Source organism: Cladophialophora psammophila, assembly GCF_000585535.1.
Source record: "Cladophialophora psammophila CBS 110553 chromosome Unknown aczJe-supercont1.12, whole genome shotgun sequence".
Taxonomy (NCBI): Eukaryota; Fungi; Ascomycota; class Eurotiomycetes; order Chaetothyriales; family Herpotrichiellaceae; genus Cladophialophora; species Cladophialophora psammophila.
This window is the reverse complement of record NW_006912933.1, coordinates 744,901-760,609: the sequence shown is the minus strand read 5'-3', so window position 1 is coordinate 760,609 and position 15,709 is coordinate 744,901. Positions and strand designations below refer to the sequence as shown.

The window sequence follows — 15,709 nt, the reverse complement described above, 5'->3', positions numbered from 1 at the left end:
GTTGGTGTTGTTGCTGGTGTTGTTGTTGGTGTTGTTGCTGGTGTTGTTGTTGGTGTTGTTGCTGGTGTTGTTGTTGGTGTTGTTGCTGGTGTTGTGAAAAGCTATTCAGTGCTGCTAGCACACGCTGGAGCTCAGGATTCCGCTGACCGTCCATGTCGGCCTTAGGATAAGATGAAAAGGAATGTGACCTCAGGCACGACAACAAGTAAGTCCATGGATGTTAGCAAGAGCTTTCTACCGCACCAGCGAAGAGGACGCAGTCCCAATGAAGGAATACGTGGAGGATCCAAGGTTCAAGGTCGAGGGGGCAGAATCAAGAAGCGAGATGTCTCGGCAAACGGCAGCCTCGCGTCTTGGCAAGGCTGCGCCCCTTGTATCAGGGCTACATGTTGTCCGTGTCAAAGGGAAGTTATATCACATTAATTATTCCTTGAGCAAGCCCAAACCTACGTCATTTCACAAATACTGATTCATAAACAGGATCTGTTGTCTGAAATGAGTTACCTGTAAAGCGTATTTAGGGTTCAGCGAGCCACCACTGCTGGTCCCAATAGGCTGCGGCCGTTGTCCTCGCAGGCAGCCACATCCCTTGAAAGCGGACAGGGAAGGCTAGCCATGCTACCATGCTATGGTCCAAAGTAAGGTGCTGGGCAGCTCTCTCTCTCTCTCTCTCTCTCTCTCTCTCTCGGTGTATGTGTGTTTGTCTCTGTATTAAGTAATACGTGGGATTTCTAACAGTTGGAAGGGAAAAGGAGAAAAGTGGGCCTCGGAAAGAATACCAGTTATGATTGGGCGACCCCCCCGTAATCCAATCCCGTGTCTCCGTGTCGCCGTCATGCGATGCTTCGCTCTTCTCTTCGAAGCTTCATTTTCCATTGTAATAATTCCATTGCATAGACATCAAAAGTGACTGCAGAGCAGGCATCTTCAAAACCACTGCTTGTCCACCACTTGCTGCTTCGGTGCCCTCGGGTTTTGTTTTCTCTTCTATTTCTTGTACAACACCAACCCACTCTGGACGAAAACTTTTACATGCCAACTTTGTAACATCAGAGGATTCCTCCTCGCCCTTTTTCTCTCCCTGGACCTGTGGAAGAAATAATGAAAACATTCATCCCCAAAATGTCGCGGCGGCCGGCATCCGACACCTTTACTCGCTTCACCTCTACAACACCCCATGCTACCACATTCACCTATCAACCTGCCTCGCGTCCCGCAGGCAGGAACACATCCTCTCCAGCACCGTCCTCCTCCCCTTCGCCTCCACAACCTCCTTCTTCCCACAAAGTACCCTCTTCGAACGAGACGCCAATGGAAAGAGTCGCCCGTCTCCGCGCCGCGCACGAAGCCGCAAAAACATCCGCAATTTCTTCCCCTCTTGACCGCCTGATCTCGAGCGGTCGAGTCATTGCCGATCGCGCTCACCGCATTACCGCGTACGGCCTGATATTCTTCTCCGGCCTAGCGGTCTGCGTGACCGCATACGGCACAATCTCGCTCATCGCGCACTCGAGAAGACAAAAGCGGGCGTGGGTCGAGAGGGAATTGAACAGGTTGGACGAAGCCAGGAGGGCTTTCTTAAAGGGCGAAGCGAACGCGGAGCAGTTGCATTTGCTTGAGCAGGAGCGTGCAGGCCAGGAGATAGAGGCGGCGAGGATGAGGGAGATAGAGAGGAAGAAGCAGGAAGGCTATTGGAGCAAGCTGAAGGGCGTTGTGGGTGGACAGGTGGCAAAGGGGACAATGGGGGAGGAGACGGCCGAGGAGAAGAGTCGGAGGGAAGCCAGAGCCGCGTGGAAACAGAGGGGCATCAAGGCAGACGAGGAAGGCTGGATTGAAGGCGAAGTCCGACCTGTTCTAACAGGGACTCCCGCGGTGGAAGGCGTTCGAGTGGCACCGAGTGGCGTCCAGGGGGTAGGCATCGATTCAAAGGGACGCCCTGTGCCCGCGAATAAGGTCGAGTATATCACGAGAAAAGTGGAAGACGAGACTGGACGAGGCGAAAAGGACCTTGGCGCGAAACCGGCAACTGTGGGAGGGCCGTTGGATGTCATGGCCAGCAACGTGGTGGGCAGTGTTGCCGGAGCTTCAACGGAAGGAGGAAGAAGTTGGTTGAGTTGGATTAGGGGAGGCAACAGCAAGTCATAGATGCGTGGAAATGGGAGGGAGGTCTGTAAAGGATTTGATGCCTGATATGGCACGGCGTCTCAGACATGTCATTTGTACAGTTATGGAAGACGGCGCGCGCCCCCGTGTGCAGAGGGAGCCGCACAACACTCTCAAATCAAAAATCCATCGTCTAAAACAGGCAATGCGCTGGTCTGTGTTGCTTGCAAGCTCACGCTGACTTCGCAAATACTCAGCCGCAACATCGAGTGAATCCTTGTAATCTAGGAACCCACCAAAACCGTATCGTCATGCATCTCGTTCAATCTTTATTCTCATTGCTCATCAAAATCATGCAGCCCATAGCAGCCCCAAACGCCGAGACGCTTCTGCATGCTCCGTCAAGTCCATATAATATGGCTGTAGTGGCCCGGCACTTTCTGGACGCATTTCTCACAATCATTGAGATATCCCATATGAAGTCTCGCCGTCCTTGTTCGACCCGAAGGACTCGTGTTTCCATCCAGTCCATATTTCCCGGCGGGAACATGCACTTGGGTGGCTGGTTCATCCCGATCCATCATCATTGCGGTGTCCATGTCCTGGGCCTCCACCGGGCTCGGCAGACCATCTCGAGTGATCCACGACTCCTGCTCGATCATCGGACTGAGAGCCGTGCGTAGTGGTGGAAACTGGTGGCGCGGGACGCTGGGCAGATCACTGACGCGGTTGTCGAAATGGCCGCTGATGGGTGTTGGGACTCTTTCCCGAGCAAAGCTGTCCATGGCACAAAGAAAGTTGGAGTCGCGTTCAGGAGGGATAATATCGTTGGACCGAGCGCGTCGTATCCTCGGTTGCGCGATGGGAGGAGCCATGGCTAGATCCATATCGACATCAACGGGATCGCCGAATCGGGCCTTTTCTAACGACGTGCTATTGTGGTTGCCGAGCTGCGAGTCGTTCTTCGCGGCCGACCACTGATCTCCGGTCTCGTTGAATGGCTGACCGGAATTCTCATCGTCATCCGAGGTGTCGACCGGAGTCGGAGGTTGCTGGTATATCGAAGTGAAGAGGGAGTAAGAAGCGGGAGGAACCGAGACATGTGGTCGCGAGGAGGGCGATAAGCGGATGGGCAGACAGTGTGTCGAAGTGGATCGTCGTTTGGAGTCGCGGGCAAAGAAGCGACTGTCGTCCTCCAGATGGTCAGACGGTCGTTTCCGTTTGAAGGGGGGAGTTGAGATGTTGAAATGGAAAGCACAGGTGTCGACGTCGGCCATGGCACAAGGATCGGCGTTGGTCGGCTGCCTGGGACACAGACCAAGACTCGACATCGATTTTGACGGAGCGGACGTGGGATGAGGAGCGATTGTGGTGTGATTAGTAGGATGTTCTTATGTTTCCAGCGTCGAAATGCAAGTCATGGCCCCGTGAGCAAGGAGGGTCGATCAAACCGTGGCAGTGTCGGGGTGCTTGACGTCTTTGCCTAGATGAAACAAGGACAATTTGAGAGAGGACCAACCAGAGCGCGCGCCTGCGACCAAGGCGAATGGCCGGTCTCAGATCGAGGTGTTCGGCAAGTCAGCGTTCCGCACGAGTCACATCTCTGGGATGTTTGTATAAGGGGGCGGCTGAGCTGCTAAGAGGGAGATACTGGTACATATGTGGAGGGATGTGCGAAAAAAAGGGAGAAGTTGTAGGTGACGAAGGGGGGAAGTACGAGGTATCAAGTACGAGGCAGAGAGGTACTGGGTAGATGTGCCGAGACTGGAGAGGGAGCCAAGCCACGGGTTAGCCGCCCTGATACTACGTCATTGCCATCACCATTTTTGTGGCACTTGGCACTCTCGGCACTTAGTGGCTCACGTGCACGTAACTCTAGTGGTCGTAGGTTAGTGACTTGACGGTAGCACTAGCGCCCCCCGGCGGAATCGCGGAGAAATCATTATCCGGTACCGCGAGTCACACCGCCTTCTCAATTCCTTTGCGCTCTTTGGCTGCGCTGCCCCTCCTCCCTCCCTGTGCTCTCCGCCCGCCGCCCAAAATTTTCCCGAGCACGTCGCCCTTGTGAATCATGCTATTGACTGAGGTGACTGTGACTGCGGTTCCCGCTCCAAAAAAAAAATAGCTATACCTCACCTTCCTTTCTTCTTTTCCGTCTTTCCTCGTTCTTTCATACCCTTCCCTTCCCTCTCCTCGCCCTGTCATCTCTCGTCTTCTCTTCTCTTTCGACACTGACCTTTCCGCTTGTTCTTCTCTCACAATGCCCGCCGTCGACGCTGCTGCTCCAACGCCCGGCGAGGATGTTCGAGTCCTTGGTTATGACCCTCTGATCCCTCCCGCCCTCCTGCAAGCCGAGATACCTGCGTCTCAGACCTCCATCGAGACCGTCGCCAAGGGTCGTCGAGAATGCAAAGATATCATCCACCAGCGGGACGACAGGCTACTTGTCATGGTCGGACCCTGTTCGATCCATGATCCTGCAACAGCCCTTGAATATGCTGGTCGTCTGAAAGAGCTCTCCGAAAAGCTCTCCGCGGATCTATGCATCATCATGCGTGCATACCTAGAAAAACCCCGCACCACCGTGGGCTGGAAAGGCCTCATCAACGACCCTGACATTGATGAATCCTACAAAATCAATAAAGGCCTCCGTGTCTCGAGACAGCTCTACGCCGACCTCACGTCAATGGGCATGCCCATTGCGAGCGAAATGCTCGACACTATATCTCCGCAGTTTCTTGCCGACTTAATCTCTCTAGGTGCCATCGGGGCCCGAACAACCGAGTCTCAGCTGCACAGAGAACTCGCTTCTGGCCTCTCTTTCCCTATGGGTTTCAAGAACGGCACAGATGGTTCCCTTTCCGTGGCTATCGACGCCGTAGGAGCCGCCGCCGCAAAACACTACTTCATGGGCGTCACAAAACAAGGGTTGGCTGCCATAACAAAAACATCCGGGAACGAAGATGGCTTCGTGATCCTCCGCGGAGGCTCAAAGGGCACGAACTACGATGCAGAATCCGTAAAGGCAGCTCGCACCGCATTGAAATCCAAGGGCCATAGAGAAGTCATGATGATTGACTGCTCCCACGGCAACTCGAAGAAGAACCATAAGAATCAACCTTTAGTCGCTCAAGCTATAAGCGAACAGCTGAGGCAGGGAGAAGACGCGATCGTGGCGGTCATGATTGAATCGAACATCAACGAAGGGAATCAAAAGGTCCCCCCTGAAGGGGGTCTTGAAAGCCTGCAAAAGGGAGTCAGCATTACGGATGCCTGTATCGATTGGGAGACGACGGTCGAGGTCTTGGAGCAGTTGGCTGAGGCGGTAAGGGCAAGGAGACAAGTCAGGAAGACCCACCAGAACGGGACGAACGGCGTATCGAATGGGCACCACTAAGGGAGCCATGTGTTTCATGTTGTGCTTGTCCACCCGACTCTTTTTGTCTATGCTTTCGACTGCAAAAAGCATTAAGAAGAATTCAACATGTGGGCGTCGGGATTTGTTGCGTTCGAGATACGCATTCCTCTCTTCATGTGCGGCGTTGTTGAACAAAAACATGTGCATACGATCTAGAAAAGCATGGAGCGAGCTGGCGGGGGCAAAAAGACGAAGCAACAGACAACCACAAAGCCCCAAAAAAACCAACAAAAGCAAAGTGGAAAAGGAAATGTATGTGAGAATATCTCATCGTTCCAGGAGCGGTGTCAAATCCAGTCGAAGCCACGGCGTCTTCTACGTTATCTATAATACATGTTTCTATGCAGTAATGATATTGCGACGATTTGATCTTACACGATCCTACTCGGCTTGACTCATGTGAGATAAACACGGTCGCTGGATTATCGACGGCATCTAGTGACAGTCTGTTTAGCTTCCATCATGCATTATGTGCCAAAAGCCCTCCTCTCTCTGTGTGTGGTGACCATCCGCGCTGTGCTTTGTCACGCTATGCTATGCGATGCGATGCATACATTTGAGCAAGACCCTGAGCCATCTCACGGCAAGGTAAGACAAGGTAGATGTAGCAGTTCGATCAGTGATTTTCTTCCCGTGCCGTTGTCCAAGCCACCACGGAGTCGTTTGTCCATTCCATCCCGCTTTCCTGTCCCTAGATAGTTTGTCGCCTTGTAAACAAGGCCCAGACATACAAGAAGTGGCCATAGCCTCTCGTAGCGATATGGGTGTCGGTTCGAAAGAAGCAATGTGCCCCCATGTGATAATTCCTCAATCACCAAAACGAGCACCACCCAATATAATGCTGACACAAATTCTCCACATTCGTCGCCTGCAGAATCAAGCGATCCACCTGCTCCGCAACACCCAACCCACCGATCCCCGCCATGGTCGTCTCCGGCGCCGTTCCCGCAATGGAGACTTGTGTCCCGTGCGCCTGCATGTCTATGGCCCCGATTGTGCCGTTGGTTAAATTGTTCATCGCCCCACCATTCACGTTCATGAGCGACTCGAGACCAAGTCCGTTAACGTCCGCGCGAAGAGCCGTTGCAACTGCGTACGAGGCTGTCCCAGGTGCAGCGGGCTTGAAGTCGCGTCCAGTCAATTTCTCTTTCACGCGGGCCAGGACTTGCAATGCTCGAGCATTTTGTACCTCCTTGGCTTCCTGAGCCGCAGCATTGTTGTCCATGGCCTTGTCGAGGACACTTCCGCCTACCATCGCTGGGTCAAGAACACTGCTGCGTCGATGTCGACGGCCTGGTGGTGCGCCAACATGACTCTGTCCCTGGGCATTCATCATCGCAGCCGGGTTATTCGCACTCTCCATGGGGCTGCGATCGTAGTCTCCTCCCTGCGCACCAGGCGCGTCGATTATGCTCTGTCTCCGTTCGGAACGGAAGTGAGGTCGGGGGGGGGACTCTCGAGTGTTGAGACGCCAATTAAGCAAGGGGTCGTGGATGAATGCTTCAAGCACTGCGAGAATTGACTCCTTGTTCTCGCGGATCACGCGCATCACATTTTCGCACGTGATGCGGAACGAACCTTCGATGTTGCTGACTTCCATGGCGAAGGTGAGCATTCGTGTTAGGCGAAAGGGAACTCTTTCTGGATATTTTTCCCGATGCATGGCTACTTCGAAACAGTCACCAAAGTCAATATGGATGATCTTGCCAGTGATGCGATCAAGCATGAGATTTGACGGATGACGGTCTCCAAGGCCCAAGATATAGCCAACCATTGACATCACAGCTAGTGAGCGGGTGTAGTTCGTTCGTCGATCAAGCCAAGCCTCAGAACTCTTTGATTTAAGCCAGAGCACACGGTACAGGTCTTTGCCAGTGGTGTTGTCCATGGCGTATCCGAAAACTTCCACCTTTTGCATGAGCGTGAGGTTATCGTAGTCTGGTGCCATTTGCAGCATAATCCTGTGCTCGATATTCAGTAAGATGCGCCTTGACTCGCGATACTCCTTGACCAAATTGTGCAGAGTATCAGAATTCGGCACCCATCCAAGCAGCCCGGAGTTCTGAGATAGGGGGATGGCTGGGAAGTGTTGAATGTTCAGATGTCTTTTGAAGGATTCGGTGTCATTGTTAAGCAGAGTATTGACGAGGCCAAATAGCTGCATTACACGCTCATCTTGTCGGATGTCTTCGTGACCCTTGAGGAGGAATGCGTAAGACACGCCGTCTGATCCCTTGAGTGTCATCTTTCTGGGTCTTTGTTTGGAGGGTATCACAGTCAGGACATGATCAAAGCTCACAATCCTAATGATGGGCTTGCCGGACTGGTAGGTACCAGGAACGGCCAGGTCAAGATCATGCGCATCCTTTAGTCGAGGAGACACGTATTTGAGGTCGAGGCTCATCAGCTGTGGGAGCTGTCTCGCGATCTTTCTGAACACCGCATAGTATAAATCCCAAGCTTGATTGAGGTCCCCGATTTCTTTTGATCGGCGAAAAGCGTTGCAGAAGGCCCTCGCTTCCGCAAGATCGTGGCCAAACGCTTGAGCAAATGACACCTCTCTGAGGGTTTCGGCGCCTCGATCAAGGAGCTCGTGGAGTGGAGCTAGGGTTGCAAGCATTCCCTCCACATCATGATCGCCAAAGTACAAGCGAGATGCTTCCTCCAGGCCCTCATGCCAAAGTTCATGCCAAAGCACTGCGACTCTGATAAGTTCATGGCTGACCAGATCTGCTTGCTCGACAAGTCGAGGGCTGTGTGTTCTCATACTATCCATGATTTGGGTTGCTGAATTAGCTCGCCGCGCTACCGATGATTTCATTGCCACCGTCAATGGGTAAACGAGTGCTTGAGGATGTGCTTTACCAACTTCCGCCAATAGTCTGTGCACGGCAGCTCGCACCCTCGCGTTTGGCTGATTGATTCTAGCGATCAATTGGGGAATAACTTCTAACCAGGTATCAATGCTGACAGAGGCAAAACCCTCGATTACCACTTGGTTGACTTCGCTATGGCCGCCATGGGCAAACCAAAGGGTCAACAAACGGAGTGTGTCTTGGAGCGAGCTTGTTCTTGACAGAGCAATTGACCTGAAGAAACCTCTGATGGCTGGAACGACATGGTTCTGGATAACGTGCTCGGGAAGGTTGCGCACTTTATCCTGATCCGTATGGGATGCCATAGATGTGACGACTTCGAAGTTCGCTAGTGCATAAGCATGCCATGCTTTATACCACGACTCATTGTATTCTGTTGCCAATTGGTAGGAGTTGAGGATATCTCGCACAGGTTCCTGAGCTCGTGGACTTGTCCAATCACCTCTCAGAAGGTAGGACTGCCATTCTCCTTGACGAAGGTAGCACTTTGCAAGGAGCTTCGCATATTTCTCCAAGTCCTCGTTTCTTCTTCTCTGAGCTATCGTCTCATGTCCATTCATATCAAGACCATTCATGTTGTTAATTCTGTCGTTGTGTGCACCACTTGCCAGAGCAGTGTTTGCTTGTTGGTATTCGTCGGCGAGCCGGGTTGTGAAGTCACGCAGGTAGGTCAATGCTTGTTGTTGATTTCCCGTCGCCCAAGTGAACTTGAGACGAGCATATGCAACAGGGGGTGGTGCCGCGCCAGGACCTGTAGCAGCAAGATTGCCACTGCCTCCCAAGGAGGCCAGTGATCGTTCGGCCAAACCGATACGTTCGGACTTCCGACAGAGGTTTGCAAACTTGATCCAGATATCCGGATTCTCTGAAGGGGTGAGAACAAGGGCCCTCACCTTGAGCATTCGTTGCCAGACCTCAACATTGGATTGACATCCGAGGAGCCTCTTATTCCACAACACTTTCATTGCATTCTGCTTCTCAATGTTACCCTCGCTTTGCTTGAAAAGGATGATTTCCTCAAGCTCTGCAAGCATTTGTGCTCTAACCACCACGCTGTAAGCACGATTATAAGATTCCCCGATGGTTGCAGCAATCTCTGAATTGACACCATCTTGAGCCCGGATGATAAAATTGCGAGCCTCCACGAAGTTGTTGCGTTGAATGGCGAGGATTGCACCGAAGAATGCTCGGTCGGGTGAGCTCTCTTTCATGACGCTGATGTAGTTATCCATCAAGTCCCACTCGCCTCTGCCCCAAGCCGCCGCTGCAGCTAGGGCAGACATATTCTTGCGATTCTCCGTCGAGGCGCTGTTCCAATGCTCTTGTGCAATCTCTGACAGCATTTTCCATTCGCCCAGAGCGTGCAGACACCTCATCTTCCCCATGATAACGTCAAAATTGTCGGGTTCAATCTTCTCTCGCTTCTGATATGCAGCCAAAGCTTCCTCCCATCGCTGCAGCTTCTCAAACCATGCCTCCTTTAATTCGACTTCGCCGAAGACCTGCGCTCTCCGGAGAATGCCAATAGCAGCGTCGGATTGTTGGAGTTGGTTGTTGATGCTGATAAGAGCTTCAACACTCTGGCTATTTTGATCCTGCTCAAACTCAAGTTCCTTATAATGTAATGCTTTCGCGAATGCATGACATTTGGCAGCGTATCGTCCTAGTGTTCGAAGATCGATTGCAAGAGATTTGTCATCGTGTTCCATGAACTCGGCCAAATTAAGCAGTGTCTGCAAAATGTCCGGGGGGATATTCGGAGAGATAAGAGCTTTCTCAAACGACTGGATAAGCTGTTCCTGGTACTGATCATATAACTCGGTCCAGCACGAGACAAAAGCGGAATTGAAAAGATATTTGGCCAGTGGCTGATAAACACCAGCCAGACTTGCGCAAGCCCGCAGAGCATGTGATGGAGACTCTTTCAATAGCTCGACACTAAAGCGTCGCATCCACTCCTGCCAATCCTCCTTCGTTGATTTCTGAGAGGTATCCCAAGCACTCTTTAAGTGTTGTTGATTGACTGGAAGCCTCATCGAGGTGATGTTGGAGTAAGTTGTGTCTTCCGCAGTTGCTCCATATTGCTCCTCCGGGTAGAAGTCAACAGGCAGAGCCTTGCCGCTCTTGAAATTTTCAATCAATTTTTGGAATCTCTCAGAATTGATCTGGCCCGCCTTTGTAGACCGTTCGATAAGAGGCAAATAGTGCACAAAATCCTGTCCGAGATGATAGATCAGTGCACAGATGCAATCTAGCGCAGCGGACTTCAGTGAACGCTCAGAAGAATTTGTAACTACTTTTTCAGGGGAAGAGAGTATCTTTGCCAATGGATGAATCATCAGCGACGCAAAGTCCGTGACGTTGACAGTCCGGGACAATTTCCCCAGGGTGTCAATCGCTGCCTTACGTGCGTTGGGAGGTGCAGCCGGATTCTCGAATATGCCAACAATCGCCGGTACAATCATGTGCATGTATTCTTCTCCACTAGCTCCAAAGACCAGAAAAGTGTGCAGGATGCGGATGGAGGACTCCCTCCTGAGATCTGTGTCGTTTTCAATCACCCCTAGCATGAGCGGTAGGAGTCCTGCCAGGTATCTGCGGAATTCGCCTTCCAAAGACTTGGAGATCGCCTCGATCAAAGATAAGATCGTGGACTGGACCTGTCTCGATATGTTCCAGAATTCTCGAATGACCTCAATGATTTCGGGCAAGAAAGCACGGATATGTTGACGCACGATATTGACAAGGACCGCAAGTTGATTGAAATATGACTCCAGACGAGGTGGAGGGGAGCTGCGGATGACACCGAGAAACCCTGGGATTATTTGACCCAGGAACGGGACACACTTCATGCCAATAGTCTTGAAAATAGTAACAACCGCGTCGATCACTGCACTGTGATACTGGACGAGCGTATGGTCGGCGAGTATGGTTTGCATAAGCGTGTTGATCACGACTGTCGGATAGAATTCCTCATTTGACGGCGTCAAGCCTTGCATGATCAACGCGACATCGGACACCGGTTGCGTCTCCGTCTTGCTCTGCTTCTCCGCAACAGATTCACTCAGCTGTTGGTACTTGTAGGGATCCAGAGCTCCCAAGACACCAACTAACTTGATGGCATCCGTCCTTAGCTCCTCATGGGCTTCTGTCTTGATTATGTTGATCAGGATTCCAAGGAGTTCGGGATAGTCCAGATATGGATCGATCACATATTGCGAATTGATGGCAAGGGAACGCAGGGTCTTCATGGCCGCTTCGCGCTTCTCATGTGAACCGAGATCTTGGAGGGCGTCGATGATAATTGGCATAAGCTCTGGAATGTGGTGAGCCATTTCATCTCCGCCAACAGAAGTAAGATCTCCAAGCGCCTTGATGGTTGTCGAAGCGACGCCTGGATTTGGGTCAGTGGCTTTTGGGAGAAGAGCAGAGACCATAGCTTCCACGTAGGTCCTGACTAGAGAGGTGGCGTTGGAAACAAATAAGCTGATGAGGCGGGCGCTCTCTTCCTTTTGCTTTGCTGTATTGGAGTAGCCAAGTCCGGTGAGTAGGTTGACCAACAGCTTCCGCAGAGGTGGAAATACATAAGCCGGATTCACTGTCGTCAACCTGCCAATAATTTCGATGGCAGCCTCGCGAACTGCAAAAACCTCATCATTGACAGCCAGAAAAAGACAGCGTATGTTCTCTGGCCGGGCCAAATGCTTGTCGAATTTCCTATCCAGGGCTCGAAGGACAGTCACTCGAATGTCAGCATCGGGGTCACCAACTGCGACTGTCAATAGTTTGTCCACCACCTCACCAACAACTTGAATAGCGTTGTTGCTTGTCTGATGTAGGATAGGGTCTTGCATGAACAATTGGCAGCAGGTGAGTGCAGCTGCGCGCCGGATTTCCGGGTTGTCGTTGGTGGCGTAGCGAAGCGTGACGTCTCTAACAAACTCGTTAAGTATATGGCCTGAGAAATCGAACTTTCCCAAGGTCTTGAGAGCCAGGGTAATCTCGTAGTCCTTGTGCTCAGCAGGCATGCCACCATAGTCTTTCGCAAATGACGGAAGCGGGGGGGAAGTATTCGGCGGGCATCCCAGCGGCCTGTAAGGAGTGCGAACCAGTATCAAGCTCAGGAGATCCAACAATTTGTCCTGAATAGTCGCTCTGATTGGTGGGATGTGGTGCGCCATGTCTTCAAGGGCTTGTTCCATGGGTTCGGTGAGACCGCAAGCGAAGATGGGATCAAGCAGAGCCTCCATATACTTGCTAAGTGTTTGGCCGACCGCTCCAGCAAGCATGCTGATGCACTTGAACATCGGGCCCTCATCGACCGCCGCTCGATTCTTAGTCTTCGCACTCAGTGATTCACGGATGTAGAGAATGATACCATCAAGATATTGTGCAATGGCACTACCAACTGCATCGGCTATCTGGCCAATGGCGATGAAGGCCTGATTGCGTTCCTTCTCCCGCTTGAGTTGCGCTTGAAGGTAGATCATGAATTTGTGTAGGTAGTTATTGATGAATTCGAGCGGGGCGTATTCCGCCAGGACCGGAATGATCTGTACAATCTGGGTACGGATCCTTGGGTCACGGTGGTCCTTAAGCCGCAGCACAATTTCACACGCATTTCTGTAAAAGTCGTGCATGAACATGTTCCCTTGCTGTAGCAGTTCGTTCAGGATCAGAAGAGATCCCAGAGTCTCGTCAACCGACGTGTTGGGTCGGAAACCCTCGAGGGTTTTAGAGTATATTTTGGCAAACCAATGATTCTGGAACTGAGTGTCTCTTGCAACCATCACACCAAAACATGCACTGACAGACTGAGCGGCGATTCGCCTTATGAGGTCTTTGGGGTCTCGCAGGGCATTCCAGATCAGTTCGAAAATCTGGGGAATGAAGCCGTACACAAGGGTAGGTGAATTCTTGGCCAGTTCGCGGATGAGAAGCACGGCAGCCAGTTTACGGCTTTCTTGCTTGCTTTCCGGTTGCAACCATTCGAAGGCCGATGTCATTTCAGCTTCCACAAGCTCTGCTGTGTATGCTCCCCCTGGTCGAGCCAGATGGCCCAGCGCTCGGCTGGCCGCATCCAGTACAGTGTAGTCATTGCTCTTCAAAGCTGCCCGCAGGTAGTTGGAATATTTTGAAGCTTTCTGAGCAGGATCAATTGCCTCGCAGTCTATGAGTCGATCCAAGGCCAAGACTCCTCCGACCTTGTCACTTGGGTCGGGGGCCTGGACGATGAGGTTGCTGATGCGGGTGGTAACTCTGTCGTAGAAAGCGCTGAATCGTTCGGGGGACCATTCTTTGGAAATAAAGTCAGTACATCAGAAAGATGCATGGGATGAGGTCTGACCTCTTGAGAGTAATGTGATCAAATCCCGCAGCTCTGCTGCAGCCTTGTTCTTGACCTCGTCATTCTTGCTTCGTAGATCAACGAAGATGCGCTCGCTGGGGTCTGGACCCGGACCTTGCGACGACGCCATGATGCAGAACCATGGTCTGCAGGATGACCTCTGGGCGCGGGTTGAGGAATAGAGACGTCGCGGAGACCCTTTGTGAAGGTTGTGGGAGGATGAAGTCTTCGCCTATTTCATGTCGCGGGAGACTTTTTGAACTCTATGAGGGGAGGCACCGATGGAGGTAGTACAATACTGGGTACTGCGGCTGCGTTACGATGCCCAGGACGCATGTGGAGACTCTGGCAGGCTGTCTTGGCGGCGGCACAACGAGTGAGTTGGTTTCCTTAGCGCCCTCGCAGCTGGCTGAGGCTCTTTTGGATGCTGAGCAGCCTACCCAGTAGAATGGCCCACTAGAGCATTCCTAGGCAGTCCAGGCACCCAGCAGTGTCCCTACCCAGTACTCAACGAGGTGTTGCAGTGTGTCACTTCTCTCACTTGTTGGATTCTCAAATTTGATGCTTCCTTCACCACTTCGACATGTTTGCGACTTGTCGTCCTCTGCACGCCCATTGCATTGTTAAGAGAGCTCCGTCAACCCTAGCTCTTCCTTCATTTGCTTTCCATACTTCGGTAGAAGTAAGGCCGGCATTAGCTCAACGCTTTGACTTTTCTGCATCGTGAAAGCGCAAAGATCATCGTCTCCACGGTACCGGGTAGTGACGCTCCTTTACGCATGAGAGAGAGAAGGTTGGGACATGCCATCTGGACAGGAGCGGAGCAGGATCGGAATGCCTCTTGGAGGAGCCTGCGTAATGAAAATAGGTCCTGAATCCTCGCATATACCTGGCCTACGGGAGAGATCTGAAGTAATTCTGTACGAAACCCGGCCAGTCGAATAGCTAGGGCTGGTGGCGGAAGCCATATACCCCCTTTTGCCCTGGCCTGCCCTCGTCGGTTCAAGTGTGTAGATGACATCTCGACGGTAATGATGATTGAAACAGGCGATTTCACCGCAAAAAGCCAAAAGCGTCCACAATAAACCGCACGCGTCGATTTCGGGAGCTCAGACGCAACAGTATATCATGTCTACATCAATTTGCAGAGGCAAAACAGGTAATCAAGGTTGCCGCTAGCTTGGATCTCGAACGTAAATGACTCAACACCAAGGCGATGATCATGCCAACTTTGATCTGCCGAGTAGTCTTCCTCTCCGCCAGAGTGCATTAAGCACGTTGACAATGAGAAAAGGGGCGACAGGATAGAGCTCGAGAGCACTGTTTGAATATCACTGGCATGGTGATAGCTGTTCTGTGTTCTTGAGATAGCCCTGTACAGGTTGACCTCTGGACCTAATGGTGCACTGGAGCTGGAGAGCCCATGTGTGGTTAGGTATTCCGAGGTGACATTAGCAGTCCTAGTACTGGAAGCGCCGCCCGTCCCCGGCGCTCTGCAGTAGACTTGGGAAATCTTGGAAATGATTACCTTTTCACAGCGTAGGGGATCACGCAAAGACCAGGAACAGAAAGAAAGGAGAGAGGATGGAGAACAAAGTGGGTGGCCGGGAATGGTGTGTTGGGCTTGATTACCGACCTTCGCCGAACCTAGAGGTCATCGAGAAACAGTATTCTATAAACTTGTCAGCAGTCTCGAGAATGCCGCGATCTGCTAAATGAGGCTTAGTCCGATGGAATGAAGAAGCCAAGGCTGAGACAGAACACTTTCAAGTGGGTGTGATTCGGGGAGGCAGGCGCTCCGAGATACAGAGCTTTCAGGGCACTGTGACTGTCAATATGCTCTGATCGGTTGCCTGGTAATCTCAATATGGGGCATACACCCCGAGCCCTGAGTGAAGTTGCCACTACCGAGTGCCGGATTGTGATGTGGTAACGCGTAAGAGTGATCTAACTGGTAAAAGCTCC

At 51.9% G+C, this 15,709-nt stretch overlaps 5 protein-coding genes across 5 annotated transcripts in view; 2 read left to right on the top strand and 3 right to left on the bottom strand.

The window, feature by feature from the left end:
• A1O5_07951 (uncharacterized protein) overlaps positions 1-154 on the bottom strand; it is a gene marked incomplete at both ends in the record, with an annotated part of 1,049 nt that extends 895 nt beyond the window's left edge. The window contains one exon of the mRNA XM_007748536.1: positions 122-154. Within this exon, the coding sequence (XP_007746726.1) occupies positions 122-154 (33 nt within the window). The remainder of the gene's footprint in view (positions 1-121) is intronic.
• A 968-nt stretch (positions 155-1,122) lies between these two features.
• A1O5_07950 (uncharacterized protein) lies at positions 1,123-2,145 on the top strand (the record flags this gene model as incomplete). Its single annotated transcript, XM_007748535.1, has 1 exon — positions 1,123-2,145. One exon carries the CDS (start codon positions 1,123-1,125, stop codon positions 2,143-2,145), a length of 1,023 nt encoding a protein of 340 aa, XP_007746725.1.
• A 359-nt stretch (positions 2,146-2,504) lies between these two features.
• On the bottom strand, positions 2,505-3,380 carry A1O5_07949 (uncharacterized protein; the record flags this gene model as incomplete). The annotated part of the gene is made up of 1 exon (XM_007748534.1): positions 2,505-3,380. One exon carries the CDS (start codon positions 3,378-3,380, stop codon positions 2,505-2,507), a length of 876 nt encoding a protein of 291 aa, XP_007746724.1.
• Positions 3,381-4,363: 983 nt separating this feature from the next.
• A1O5_07948 (phospho-2-dehydro-3-deoxyheptonate aldolase, tyrosine-inhibited) lies at positions 4,364-5,500 on the top strand (the record flags this gene model as incomplete). Its single annotated transcript, XM_007748533.1, has 1 exon — positions 4,364-5,500. One exon carries the CDS (start codon positions 4,364-4,366, stop codon positions 5,498-5,500), a length of 1,137 nt encoding a protein of 378 aa, XP_007746723.1.
• An 832-nt stretch (positions 5,501-6,332) lies between these two features.
• On the bottom strand, positions 6,333-13,874 carry A1O5_07947 (FKBP12-rapamycin complex-associated protein; the record flags this gene model as incomplete). The annotated part of the gene is made up of 2 exons (XM_007748532.1): positions 6,333-13,693; positions 13,745-13,874. The coding sequence occupies 2 exons, from the start codon at positions 13,872-13,874 to the stop codon at positions 6,333-6,335; spliced, it is 7,491 nt and encodes a 2,496-aa protein (XP_007746722.1).
• Positions 13,875-15,709: the final 1,835 nt, after the last annotated feature.